This window comes from Acomys russatus, chromosome 23 (assembly GCF_903995435.1).
Source record: "Acomys russatus chromosome 23, mAcoRus1.1, whole genome shotgun sequence".
Lineage (NCBI taxonomy): Eukaryota > Metazoa > Chordata > Mammalia > Rodentia > Muridae > Acomys > Acomys russatus.
The window spans coordinates 7933969-7948733 of record NC_067159.1 but is presented as its reverse complement, the minus strand read 5'-3'; the positions used below and the strand labels follow the sequence as shown (position 1 = coordinate 7948733).

Below are 14765 nucleotides of genomic sequence, written 5' to 3'. Positions count from 1 at the left end.
AGCTAGGCCTGTCGCTTACTTACCTTTTAATAATCAGAATGAGAGCTAGCAGAATGGGTCAGCAGATAGACAAAGCGTGTGTTCTCAAGTCTGATGGCCTGAATTTAATACCCATTTCCCACAGGATGCAAAGGAGACCCAGCCCCTGCAAGTTGTCCTTTTCCCCCACACACGAACACATACACACTCAATAAATGATTTAATTTTGTTTAAAATAAAAGGTCATATATGTTGAATAATTATTGAGATAATTACCCTTTATATTTTCCATTGACAAATTTGCTATAGTATAGGTGAAAGGGTAATTCTGAGAAGTAACAATTTCTGAAGACTTAAATTAAAGCAGACACGTTGAAATTTGTAATAGTCAACAGGACGTTGCTGTGTTTTAGTTTTGTCTCATTAGTACCTGGATCCTGGAGATGGTTCTGCTTTAGAGTTCTGCAAGTAGAGTTTAAGTTGAATTTCTAAAACTGCATCATTGATATACAAGCTCATAAAAGTGATGTTTTCAGATTTTCGTTTGAGTTTGTTAACAGTGCCGCTCACTGCCCCACCTTACATTCTTTTCTGTACTGTGGAGTCCGTGTTGGCAGCGCCCCCTTCCTTCTGCTTCCTGCACCTCACTACCACACCTGCCTTCTCTACTTGGCCGTGCATCGTAGGTCAGTGGCGAGTGTTTGCTTAATCTGTGTGAAGCCTGGTGTTTGATCCCCAGGACTAGACAAGAAAAACTTCGTTGTTGATCTTCAGCTGCCAACGGACTACGGGAGGCAGAGGAACAATGGTGGGCTTGAAAAGAAAGAAGTGGTCTTGTGTCTTCTTACTCAACTGTGTGCCAGTAGTAAAGACTCTGTAGACAGCTATAACAAACACCTCTGATAGTCAGCAGCAGGCTTATGGTTCCCGCTTGCATTAGTTGCTCTTCTGTTGACACAACACCATGACCATAGGCAGTTTACAGAAGAAAGTTTATTTCGGCCGTGATTCCATTGGAGTAAGAGTCAATCATGGCAGAGAGGCAGAGGAGCAAGTGGCATGGCAGCTGGAGCAGGAAGCTTAGAAATCACATTCTCAGTGTCAGGCAAAAAGCAGAAGGAACAAACTGGAAGTAGGATGAGGCTGTGACCTCTCAGAGCCCACCCCACCCCACCCCGACCCAGTGATGTGCTTTCTACCTCTTGATTCTGTTGCTGTGTTTTGGAGGGACACCAACATTCAGTCCACAGCACTAGGTGAAGGAAATGCCGTTATCTAGACCACCTTCCCTGTCGCCTCGAGTAGGGTAAAGTCTGAATTCTTAGTGTGGCTCATAAGGTCTTTGCTCTCCTCACTGTCTGACTTCAGCTTGATAGCGGGATTGTCTGACACACTCACTTCACTTCTGCTCACATCGTGAGGTCTTTTTCTTCCCCCAGCTACACCAATTTTGTTCCATTCTGATGCTTAGTGCATTGCTGGGTAACCTCCATCTTTTCTTTTTTAATAAGTTTTTTAATTAATTTTTTATTTTTATTTTATGTGCATTTGTGTTTTGCGTGCATCTGTGTCTGTGTGAGGGTGTCATATCCCTTGGAATTGGAGTTGCAGATAGTTGTGAACTGCCATGTGGGTGCCAAGAATTGAACGTGAGTCCTGGAAGGACAGCCAGTGCTCTTAACCGATGAGCCATCTCTCTAGCTCACCTTCTCCATCTTATGCCAAGGTGACAACTCTGTGTTCAAAACCCTGTTTGAGTTTAGGGTTTTGTGGTTGTTGTTTGTCTTTCATTTTACAAATGGCTTCCCTCATCCTGTTCCTGTACTTAGAATTTACCAAAATCCCTAAACCTTACATGTCTTAGACCTACTGGTATGACTTGTACTCTCCCTCTTGAAAATTGTTTTTGATGGTAGCTCACCACTGTACCGTACATATCCACAGCTGTGCTGTTTTGTGGTGCTAGGGATTGAATCCGAGGTCTCACGTAGAATAGGCTCTACCACCTAACTACATCTGTAGCTCCAAAACTGCCTCCGCTATACAACTTTTAACATGTGTCACAGTACATCCAAGGAGGCCAGAGTACAACATAAAGGACTGGTTTTCTCTTTCCACCATGTGGTCCCAAGGATTGAACTCAAATCAGCAGACTTATTTATAGTCAAAAGTCTGCCACTGAACCACCTCAGTAACCCAACACTTACTTTTGTAATTTGTGTTTGCTTGATTTTGGGTTTCTCTGTGTACCCCTGGCTGTCTTGGAGCTCAATCTGTAGACCAGGCTAGCCTCAAATTCACAGAGATGATCCACCTGCCTCTGCCTCCTGGGTGCTGGGATTAAAGGTATATGCCGCCACTACCTGGCTTATTTTTGTAATTTTTAAAAATTATTTTTATTTTATGTGGGTGTTTTGCCTGTGTACATTGTTTTATGAGCCTGGTGTCTAAGGAGGTCTGAAGAGGACGTTAGATCCCCTGTAAATTGGATCCATGGATGGTTCTGACCCACAGCATTGGTGCTAGTAACAGAACCCAGGCCCTCTGCAAGAGCAGCAAGTGTTCTTAGCCACCGAGTTCCGTCTAGCTCCTTATCTTTATAATTTATTAATAAAAGTTTTGGTTCAGAGCCAGGCATGGTGTTGCACGCCTATACTCCGAGCTCGAGGGAGGCAGAGGGAGGCAGGTCTCTATGAGTTTGAAGCCAACTTGGTTTACAGAGTGAGTCCAGGACAGGCAATGCTACACCGAGAAATTCTGTCTCAAAAAAAAAAATTTTTTTTTGTTTGTTTGTTTGTTTGGTCCTCGGTCCTCTTTTTAACCTTCAAGCTTTTCCTGAATCCAGTGAGATTTACTTGCCAATATTAATAATCATGGAGCTAGAGAAATATCTCAAATGTTAGGTACTAGGGTCTATTTTTTAAGAACTATTGCTCGGTGACTTTTACATTATTTTGATGCTCTTAGAGTAGGGTCTTGTCATAGAGGATTGCCTCAAGTTCCAGGCCGGTCAGGGCTGTTTATCAAGTCTGTGTAAAAAAGAAGTGGAATGTTAGCCGTGTTTGTATGCATAATGTGTAGCCCAGAGTCTATAGAGGAATAAGCATACATTTTTTAAAACTTAGTAATCCATTTTTCTCTGCTAAAGAAAGATTTCTTGTTCGGGTGGTAGTGGCACACGCCTTTAATCCCAGCAACCGGGAGGCAGAGGCAGGCGGATCTTTGTGAGTTCAAGGCCAGCCTGGTCTACAAAGTAAGTCCAGGACAGCCAGGGCTGTTACACAGAGAAACTCTGTCTCAAAAAAAAGAAAGAAAGAAAGATTTCTTAAATTTATTATGTGAATTTTCATACCATAGTGATTGATCATGTTGTTTGTTCAGATTGGTAAAAATGGCCTCAAACATGGAGTATGCCCTCAGCACTATGTTTCTGTATGAATTATGGATAACTCTTCTCATATTATTTCTCACAGGTTCATTATTATGAAGATGGCAATGTTCAGTTGGTTAGTCATAAAGATGTGCAGGACGCAATAACTGTTTCTGTGAGTATGCAGTGTGGGATGTCGGCCTTACTTGTCTTTTTCTAAAAAAATAACTTTGCACCTGACAGACAAATGCAGGTTTTAAGTTTCTTTTCGTGTTTTTATTACCAAGGGTCTTCACTGGTTTGAAGTCTTTGGCTAACAGTGGTTGTCATATCTTAAAAGAACCTTCTTTTCTTTGTTGTTGTTGGGTTTTTTTTTAGGGGGGGGCATTGTTTGAGATAAGGTCTTATATATCCCAGATTGTCTCTGCACTTGTTTTGTAGCATTGACGACCTTAACTCCTGTTCTTCCTGCCTCTACCTCTTTGCTGCTGGGATTACAGGTGTACACTGCTGTGCCCAGACTGTGCAGTCCTGCCAATGGAACCGAGGCTTTACATGTACTAGGCCAGCACTCTGCCAACTCAACTACATCCCCCACACTGTTTGTTTGTTTGTTTGTTTGTTTGTTTTGGCGTCAAGGATGACCTTGGATTTCTAGTCTTCCTGCCTCTGCCTCCTTAGTTCTGGGATTCCGGGTATATGCCATATGCCACCATGCCCAGCTCTGAGAAATGTATACTCTTTGTTTTCCTTGCTCTTTCTCTTCTTAATTGTAAGATTTGCTCAAGGATAGAATGCTTCAATCAGTAAATTCAAGATAAATGAACAGTTTGTCAAATGAATTCTGTAAGACTATATTTATATAATTAGGAAACGTGTTTAGTATTCAGGCAGGAAGTGAGTTCTACACCCTGACAAGAAAGATAGATGGCGTCTTTAATTCTTCCCTTCATGGTGTCATTACTTTCTTTTATTCTTAAAAGCAGTCACCCAGGGCTAGAAACATGGCTCATCAGTTAAGAGCACTGAATGTTCTTCCAGAGGTCCTGAGTTCAATTCCCAGCAACCGCATGGTGGCTCACAACCCTCTATACCCTCTAATGCCCACTTCTGGTCTGCAAGTGTACGTGCAGATAGAGCACTCATATACATAAAATAAATAAAATCTTTAAAAAAAAAAAAAGTAATCACCCAAAGAGCATTTATGTGTTATTGTTTATCAGTATTTACATTATTAAAAAATAAAGCTGTTGGTCATGGAAGGACATCCTCACACTCAAAAGACTGAGCCAGAAAGACTGTTGCAAGTTCAAGGCTAGTGTAGACTACAGGGTGAGTTACTGTCTCTGATAAAATAATTTTTAAAATGAAAACGAGCAATGTTCAAATATTTAATTAAAAATAATGAAACTAGGTGTGGTAGCCTGTAATCCCAGCATTTGGGAAGTGGAGACCTTGTCTCAAAACATTAAACAGGCCAGCCTGAACTACAGAAGAACTTTAAGGTCAGCCTCAGTAACTTAGTGAGAATCTCCCAAAATAAAGTTTGAGTTTGAGGACAGCCCAGGATATGCTAGACTCTCTCAAACACAAGAGAAAGGTTTCAAGACATAAGGCAGGTGTGTTAGCCATACCTGAATGTGTAAGCCCTACTACTGAAAAAGCTGAAGCAGGAAGATTAAAAAGTATCTCTACAGGACCAGAGAGATCACTTAATAGCGAAGGTCTCTGAAACTCCAGCACCCTATTCAGGATCCTTCACTCAAACATGCACATAATGAAAACTCAAACAGTAGCTGGGCATGGTGACACATGTCTTTAATCCCAGCACTCAGAAGGCAGGGGCAGGTGGATCTCTTGAGTTCAGAGCCAGCCAGGTCTACAGCGTGAGTATGGGACAGCCAGGGCTACACACAGAGAATTCCTGTCTTTAAAAACCTTAAAAATTAAATAAAAAGGAAAGAAAAAAAATTATAACAACTCTGTTTTTGTTGTTATTTTGTTTTGTTTTTCGAGACAGCAGTTTCTCTGTGTAACCTTGGCTGTCCTAGACTGGCATTGTAGACCAGGCTGGCCTTGAACTCGCAATGATCCATCCACCTGCCTCTGCCTCCTAACTAAAACAACTCTTTTAAGAAGGAATTTCAAGGCCTACCTCAGCTGCATAGCAGATATCATAACTTTATAGATCCTGTCTTAAACAGTAACATTTTTAAAGGACCTGTGAGGGAAAGTGGGGTCAAGAGAGATGGTTCTCACAGAAGATCAAAGGTCAGTTCCCAGCACCCATATTTGGTGGCTTACAACCTCCTGTAATTCCAGCTCCAGAGGTCTTGACCCTTCATTTAGCCTCTAAGGAAGAGGGAGAGGGGGAGAGAGAGAGAGAGAGAGAGAGAGAGAGAGAGAGAGAGAGAGAGAGAGAGAGAGAGAGAGAGAGAACACTCACACGCGCGTGCGTACGCGCACGCGCGCACACACACAAAAACCTAAAAGGGGAGCTGAGAGACAAGGGCAGAAGGATCAGGAGTTAATGTCATCTTTGGCTACACAGCAAGTTCAGGTCCAGGCTGCACTACATGAAACTGTGTCAAAAAAAAAAAAAAGCAGCACTTGAGAACAGGCAGATCTCTCTGAGTTCAAGGCCAGCCTGGTCTACTAGGTAAGTCCAAGATGACAGCCAAGGCTACACAGGAAACCCTGTCTCAAAAAACAACAACAAAAAATAAGGCAAAACAGAGCAGGGGGTGGGGGGAGGCTGAGGATATAGCTCAGTAGAAGAGCTTTGTTCAATATGCATAAGCTCCCAGGTTCAGTCCCCAGTACTACACGTGCACACACACGCACACACACACATACGCGCGCACACACACACACACTTTCCAGACAGGATGCTATGTTTGGAGAATATATAATGGTAAAGTGGAGAAAACAGTGATTCTTCTAGCAAAGTCCTAGATTTAGGTCTCATCTCTCTTTTTTTTTCATTGTTGATACATTTATTTAATTTATTTGAGGGTGGTGCACACATGTTATGTGTGTAGAGGTCAATGATCAGTCCATGGGAGTCAGCTTTCTTCTGCCACTCTGTAGGTTCCAGTTGTTAAACTCAGGCTATCGGGCTGAAGAGCAAGCATCTCTGCCTGCTAAGCCATCCCACCAGTCCCTAAGGCCTTTCTTATTGTTTATAAGCTATATAATTTTGGTCAGGTCACTTCAGAAAGTTCTGTTTTCTCATCTGCCAAATGAATGTGCTCATCACACGCACTTCACAGTGTTGTTGAAGGAATAAGAAGAGAGAAGGTGTGTCTGAACACCAGAGAAACTAGGGTCATTAGACAAGTGTTAGTTCATGGAATGGGCTGCTCAGGGTCTCTTCATTGCTTACATGTTTTTAAAAATATTATTTCCCTCTTGTCTTTCATTAGAATGAGGTCCAAACTGCAAAGGAGTTCATTAAAATCATAGAGAGTGCAGAAAATGAGTATCAGGTAAGAAGATTTGGAAGTTCTTTCTCTGTAAACATATTTTGTTCAGTCCTTTGTGGCTTTAACATAAAGCATACACTGTGGGTGTCCCTAAGCCTGAGACTTCACAGACCCTGCAGTCTGGCTCCTGTTTACAATTATGAGACTGCAGCCATGTCTCGGGCATGCAGAGGAATTTGATTTGCTTTCAAGATTGGAGAGGAGCTCAGCATACATGTTGTTGTCCTGTGTCCTTTAACTGTCTGATTACCTTCCTGTCACAGACAGCTCTATTCCTATTCAAGCAACTCACCATCAGTTTTCTATTGCAGACAGCAATTAGTGAAAACTATCAAACAATGTCAGATACCACGTTCAAGGCTTTGCGCCGGCAGCTTCCAGTTACCCGCACCAAAATCGACTGGAACAAGATACTCAGTTACAAGATTGGCAAAGAAATGCAAAATGCTTAAAGGCCAACTGTAGGAGTCTCCAGTACATGGGAAGAAAAGGATTCAACACGGTGTGGTCATGATAAATACGTGATTTATAAACAAACAAGAGTGATATTTTGCTAGTTAACAAAGTTAACAGATCTTCTAGCCCCCTGGAATACTGTTGAACCTACAACACTGTCTTGATTCTTTTGTGTGTGTGTTCTCTGCCTTGTAATTTTCTGTTATCACTATATCTACTTGTAAATCTTTTTTTTTTTTAACTCTGCTACATTTAATGTTGAAGAGATCTATCCTGAAGTCATTTTACTGTTTAGAAAATTTCCTAGCCATGAAGTCCTGTTACTGGTTTTTACAGAATGTCTGTTCAGTACTTCAGTGGCTTTTACTGATCCACCAATTGCTAAAGAGGCTACGCTACAAACTGCAGCTAAGTGGACAACACACTCCTCCGCTGTCTGACTGCTTTGCTCATTTATAGCATCTCATAGCGTACTTACTAGACATTTGGATTGGGGCTTTTAGGGTCCATGTTGGGAGGCAAAGGAAGTTTCCTGGAAATTCCATAGCACCATCTTCTCTGGGGACTTGTTTTTAAATCCAAAGACTTGAACCACATTTCATTCTCTCGCTGTCTCCTCCCATCTACTTGTGTTGTGGCCATGGATGTGTGTAGGAAGCGCAGCTTAGAGAAAGCACTGGGGGAAACCAGGACTGTCAGCCAGTCACCTGGGTCTGTTCTCTGCAATGGAAGGGCAAATGAATGATGCCTGATCACTGGAATGCTGGCGTGGCGTGATCAAACGCCTGGTGATCCTTTGCTCTTGTATTAGGAGCCAGCCTCACCTGAATCCCCGGCCCCTCCATTCTGAGCACCCTAAGATTGGGCTTTGTCTCTCAGAAGAGAATTTATGCCTATTACATATCCTTCCTCTCTAGGCCCAAGCCCTAAGTTCTGTTTATCAGTCAGTAGAATTAACTCCTATTGTAAAGGTCACAGGTGCTTTACTACTTTGCAAGGGAATTTAGATGTAGCCAGCCCTGAAGCTTTGTTACCAGATTTGTCACTCGGAGACCTTCTCTGCAAAATTCTACTATGTTTAGATAGATGGAGAAATTAAACACAGAGTCAGATTCTAGAAGTTGGTTTTTTGTTTTGTTTTGTTTTTTCTGAGACAGGGTTTCGGGGTTTCTCTGTGTAGCCTTTACTGTCTTAGACTCAGTTTGTAGACCAGGCTGGCCTTGAACTCACAGAGATCCGCTTGTCTCTGCCTCCCAAGTGCTGGGATTAAAGGCGTGCACCACCACCGCCTGGCTAGAAGTCTTGATTCAGTCTGACCAAGTCATTCTTATCTCTCCTTGGTTCACTTTCCTGCCAGTGGCAATACCTGCAGAAATGCCTCATTAGATTTCAGCATTTTTAGAAGAGTTTTGCCCGCTTGTATTTCTGTTTAATATTCAAGAACCTGTGACATACTGTGGATGTAGTGGACTTTAAAACTTGAAAAAACGCAGACAGTGAAGGAATAATAGATATCTGTGCTTTACTGCTCTCTGGCAGGACTGTTCTAAGCAGACGAATAAACAGCTATGTTGCTCACAAAGCTGGAATGAACCAAAGTAAAAGGAAGACTCCCGGGCAGTGTCTTTCTGTCATATCCTGGGATTTTCAGCGAATGCTAGCTAGTGCTTTCTTCTAAACAGGATGTAGAACTCATTCCAAATGACTCTTTCTCCATCATCCTGCCTGCCTAGAACTCATATGTTACTGTGATACAGCTACCTTCCCAGGTATATTGGCAGGTATGTGATCTCAGAATACACAAGTAATGTGACATGGCCTACGACAACTGGTAATGGTGGATTCATTTACATTGTTTACACTTCTATGACCAGGCCTTAGGGGAAGGTCAGTTTTTTAAAAAAACCAAGTAGTGTCTTCCTACCTGTCCCCAAATACAAGTTAAAACAGAAGGGTGTTTTGCTTCAGCTTTGTTTTTTCGCTCAATAATACAGTCAAGCAAGAGTTTGTTTGCAAATGAAAGCTATGTAAGCATTTTTGTTTATTTCAAATAAAATATATTTGTATTATTTGTCATTCATACTATCCATCCATGCCACACTATCTTCTGTATCAGGTAGTCCAGTAGAAATATACATGTTTGTTCTAAAATCGTGTCTGTCCTTTCTGTCCTTCTGTCAGCCTTTGTTCTCAAGGTAAGAGCATTAACTATAATCAGTCTATTTGTTGAGAATCTTCAGAGCTTCTGAAATTGTATCCTACTTTGACTTACTATGAACTCTGTAATGCAAAGACTTGTAAAGAACAACTCCTTTTTAAGTGTGAATAAAGTCTCTGAGGCTGAGGCAGGAGGGTTGCTGTGAGTATGAAGCCATACAGGGCTATATAGTGAGTTTCAGGTCAATCTAAGCTGCAATGTGAGGCCCCATTCCCAAGGGAAAAAAAGGTACGGGTGGGGAATGGAGGGGAGCTAGAGAATTTACACAGCTGGGCTGTGGTGCTATGGTGGCGCATGCCTTTAATCCCAGAACTCTGGAAGCAGAGGCAGGTGGATCACTGAGTCCAGGACAGCCAAGGCTACATAGAGCAACCCTGCCTCAAAAACAAACAAGCAAACAAGCAAAAATAGATGAATGACTACTGCTCTTACGGAGGTGTTCCTAACACCCATGTCAGGTGGCACACAACCACCTGGAACTCCAGCTCTAGGGGCAACCTCTGAGCAGTCTGCCATGTGCATGCACACAAACATTTTTAAAAATAAATACTAAAAAGACTGGGCATAGTGGCATGCACCTTAAATCCCAGCACTCAGGAAGCAGAAACAGGCTGATTTCTGAGTTCAAAGCCAGCCTGGTCTAAAATTGAGTTCAGGACAGCCAGGGCTACACAAAGAAACCTTGAGTCAAAAAAACAAAAATAAAGGGGCTGGAGAGATGGCTCAGAGGTTAAGAGCACTGACTGCCCTTCCAAGAGTACTGAGTTCAATTCCCAGCAACCACATGGTGGGTCACAGCCATCTATAATGAGATCTGATGCCCTCTTCTGGCCTGCAGGTGTACATGCAGGCAGAGCACTGTATACATAATAAATAAGTCACTTTAAAAAAAAACAAAACAAAATAAAAATAAACACTCGAGGTTTTATTAAAAAATAATGTTCTAAATTTTACCACTCTCTACACAAAAGCTGCCAGTGACTCAAGAGATTTTGTTAGGATTTCCACCAATGTGAAAAGGCATCTGATTATGAAAGAGCAGGGTCTAAATATGAATGTAGTCTCTAGGCTGGAGGTAAAACTGGGAGAATTCCTGCTGATTAGGCCTGAGTGCTGGTTCACAATGGCTTACCTTAAATGTTTCTGTCTTCAAGTCTGCTTTAGCTACTGATAACCTAAGGAAACGATTTTTATCTTAATATACAACAGGGAAATAAAGAATTTCTATGCTTTACCATCCAGCATCAACTGAGGTTCCCTCCTTTTAGGGGACCATTTAACTGTTTCATTCTTTTTAATTTTTTGTTTGTCGAGACAGGGTTTCCCCATGTAGCCTTGGCTGTCCTGGACTGGCTTTGTAGACCAGGCTGGCCTCAAATTCAGAGCAATCTGCCTCCCAAGCGCTGGGATTATAGGCGTGCGACACCCCGCCCGGCTCTATGTTCCATTCTTGTAAAAATTAAATTATTCTTGCCTTTGTTACCTCTATTAGCCTTTTCCAAATTTTATCCATTGATTTCCTTATTCCAGGAAGACTAAAAATGTTGGCCAGGTAGTGAGATAGTTTGGCAGGTCAAGGTGCCTGCTCTGACCTCTATTCTGTACAGTGGTGGATTACTTGCATAAACAAGAGGAAGTCAACACCTTGCCAGGTCCTCAGAAAATCTGACTTCCCAACAGAAAAGTCGCTTCATTTTATCCATCAGCCTGTGGTGTCCTAGAGAGAGGACAGAAGTTTTCTGTGAAGCCTCTTATACTTGGGGCCATAGGGACACTGTTGAACATTATTTCTTGGTCATCTGAACTGGCAGTTGCCTCATTCTGGTGCCTCCTCTGTTTTATACTCTGCAATTTTGATGCTTCACTCATTGAAGTTCATAGCATGTTCAAGACAAATTCATACATCTGAATGCCAGTGTATAGTTTACAAATGGGGCTCTTTTTGTGTTTGAGAGAGGGTCTTGCTATGTAGCCCACGCTGGCCTCCTACGTGTTTCTACCACCATGACCAGACCTAGTTTAGAGTTCTGTATTGAACTACCTAGTAAACCAGGCGTCCATAAACAACCCACCTATAAAGAAAAGAAAAGGTTAATATAGAATAAAATTGGATGGTCCTATAGCAGTTGAAATGAATTTTCCTTTTAAACATATGGTGTCTGTAGAATTATATCCGTTCTGAGGATAGAAATGCATACCTCTTCAAACCCAAGGTATCAAAAAGCATTCTGAGGCTGGGGTAACAGTGCATGCCTGCAGTCCTGGGGCTGGATCATCACTGCAGCTCCCATTCCTGGGAGTTGGGAGGAAGAACTAAGCAGAAGATAGACAGCTCTTGCTGTTGAGGGTAATTCTACTGCATATAAAGTCACTGTGAACATTGAATTAGTGAATGAAACTGTCTTGAGACAGTCCTGACAATCCTCCTGCCATTAGCTGGGATGAGTCAAGCTATATGACAAGAGCTTTCTCCATGGAGCTTTCTGTACCTAGTTAGACAACATTTCAACACTACCCATGGGAGCCGTTTTTAAGTAGTAAAATTACCACCAAAAAGCACAAATGGGCAAAAGCCATGGCATTAAACAGATCATGAGGACACTTTGCTTATGAAGACTGAAGCAAGGAGACAAGGCATCACAGTGCTCTGCCTCAGCTGGGGACATGGACACAGAAACCACTTGGCTGCTGCTCTGTGGATTTCCTTAAAAACTGAAAGTGCCATGATTGTGGACTCAGGTTGCAAATAAATGTCCGTGAGTAGGTAAATTTGCAAACACAGGCTCTTTAAACAATGAAGGCCAGCTGTACCTGGTATGACCTTTCCCCTGGTATCCGATAGACTAACCAATTTCAGTAGTTTAGTTTCAGAGCTGGCTTTAGGTGCCCTGGGGGAGTAGATTCTAATTTGAATACAAAGGTTAGAGACTACTCAAATTTATAGGACGTCCCCTCCCCCCAGTATTAAGAATATAGCTGGGTGCAGTGGCACACACCTGTAATCCCCGCAGAAGGCAGAGGCAGGCAGATCTCTGTGCGTTTCAGGACATCCAAGGCTATTACACAAAAACACCCTGTCTCTCTCAGAAACAAAACAAAAAACAGTTAAGAAAATAGAAAGCTGCCTTGAGAAGCTGTGTATTTATTCCACTTAAGGTTGGCTAACATTAATTCTGAGGTGGTGGCAGCGGCTGCTCAGTGCAACCAACCTTACTACTTGGAAGTGCAATTTTTTTTTTTTTCCTTTTCTTTCTTTTTAAGATTTACTATTTATACAATGCTCTGCCTGCATGTGTACTTGTATGCCAGAAGAGGGCATCAGATCACATTATAGATGGCTGTGAGCCACCTTGTGGTTCTGGGAATTGAACTCAGGACCTTGGGAAGAACAACCAGTGTCCTTATCCTCTGAGCCATCTCTCCAACCCTGGAAGTACAATTCTTTTTGTTTGTTTTTTGTTTTTGTTTTTGGTTTTTTTTTTTTTGTTTTTTGTTTTTTGTTTTTTGTTTTTTTGAGACAAGGTTTCTCTGTGTAGCCTTGACTGTCCAGGACTCACTTTGTAGACCAGGCTGGCCTCGAACTCACAGCAATCCGCCTGCCTCTGCCTCCCGAGTGCTGGGATTAAAGGCGTGCGCCACCACCACCCGGCAGTTCTCATGTGGAAGATATGTAATGAGGACATTGCTGGGCTGGTTTTGAGTCATTCTGTATGCATAAAAACAGTTAACTTTCAAAGTAGAGCCTTCTAGAAGCATTTAGAGAGGTCCCATTTTAACCAGAGCCACTCACCATCAAATGCTTACCCAAGGCTTTACATGGACAACCATCTGTGATTTGAGAATGTTCAGGAGATGGGCCTGGCCAGGAGGGGCCGAGGTCATCACATGGCCAGTTTTGCTGGTCAGAATTGTCAGCGTGTGGAAGTGTGATGAGCACCATTAAAAAAAAATGCTTCTTCAGACATAGAAATAGCTCAGTTAGGAACCATGGAGTTCTCCAATTACTCAGTCATGTGTCTGGTTATCTTCAGTAAATGATGTCACTGGATTCTGGTTATCAGGTGTAGCCTTGAGTGTATTGGGATTTCTCACTAAACTGTTTCTGTATGTCTAAAGGGCATCTTTATTTGTGCTCCTCACAGGTAGATTGTGGGGTTTGAAATGGTAAGCAACAGCAAGCTTCTGAAAGCATCCTACTATGTAACCCAAAGTGGCTCAAATTCATAGCAGTCCAGCCTCAGCCTCCCAGGAAGTGGGGTTACATCCCTGGGCCACCAGGCCCCACTAGCAACAGCAATTTTTAGGAGTCTGGGGCTTCATCAAGTAAAAGGGATGGGGGAGGTGGGGCAGTGGTAACATCTGGCTACTCCTAGTTGTTTCCTCTGGTTCACATAATCAATCTCTAGGACGTTAAGTTTTTTCCCTTGCCCGTTTCCCCATCCCTGTGGCTTGATTCTTGATCACATGGCATCCCCTGTTGCTAAGGCCTGTTATTCCTGGCCTTCTTGGTGGTTGGCTAGGAGAAAGTAGAGCTAACCCAGCTCGCCCCTGTAACAGCATTTCTTACACTAGATTAACAGTGTGTGGTCTCCTGTAAGAAACCACTTTGGAGAACAGCAAATGTGGAACTCTGGTACATTTGGTATCTTGCTTTCTCGTGTGTGTGTGTGTGTGTGTGTGTGTGTGTGTGTGTGTGTGTGTGTGTGTGTGTGTGTGTGTGTTTTATTTCATCCTGGAGATAAATAGGTGCGGGAAGGCTTGTTTTACATTTGTTGTTATGGTAGCCCCACCCCCTTCGGTTTGTCTAAGCACATTGGTCTTATTTCTTCTTTTCCTGGTACTGATGTTGTCTCTGTTAATCATTTATTGCCTAACATGCCTTGCTAATTTATCTATTTATTTTTTGGACGGCTGGCAATCATGACTTACCGCTAAAAAGTAGTAAAGAGTAACACAAATCGGAGTGCGATTACGTGCCCAAATACGTGGCTCAAGGGCAAGAATTTCCAACCTTGAAACATAATGAAGCCAGTGTGGCCCAGAAAAGTAAGCTTGGGAGAAGCTCTTGTCCCGCTCTCCCACACACCTTCATCCCGATAGACACTTGCCGCCGCCCCCTCCCAACTTTGACTCCTGCCTTCCTCTCTGAGTCGGAAAGCTAGAGCAAGGAAATGGGGGAGGGGGCGTGCCGTTCGCTTCCGTACTGGTTTATGTCCCTGGCAGTCTGGGGGAGGTGCTGGACGAGCGGCCCCAGTTC

The 14765-nt window shown here is 42.7% G+C and overlaps 1 protein-coding gene across 1 annotated transcript in view; it reads left to right on the top strand.

The window, feature by feature from the left end:
• The window catches only part of Capza1 (capping actin protein of muscle Z-line subunit alpha 1), a 43577-nt gene extending 36237 nt beyond the window's left edge, over window positions 1-7340 (top strand). Inside the window, exons 8-10 of the mRNA XM_051165848.1 lie at window positions 3453-3524; window positions 6775-6837; window positions 7146-7340. Coding sequence (XP_051021805.1) covers window positions 3453-3524; window positions 6775-6837; window positions 7146-7286 — 276 coding nt within the window. The 3' untranslated portion in view covers window positions 7287-7340. The remainder of the gene's footprint in view (window positions 1-3452; window positions 3525-6774; window positions 6838-7145) is intronic.
• The last annotated feature ends 7425 nt before the right edge of the window (window positions 7341-14765 follow it).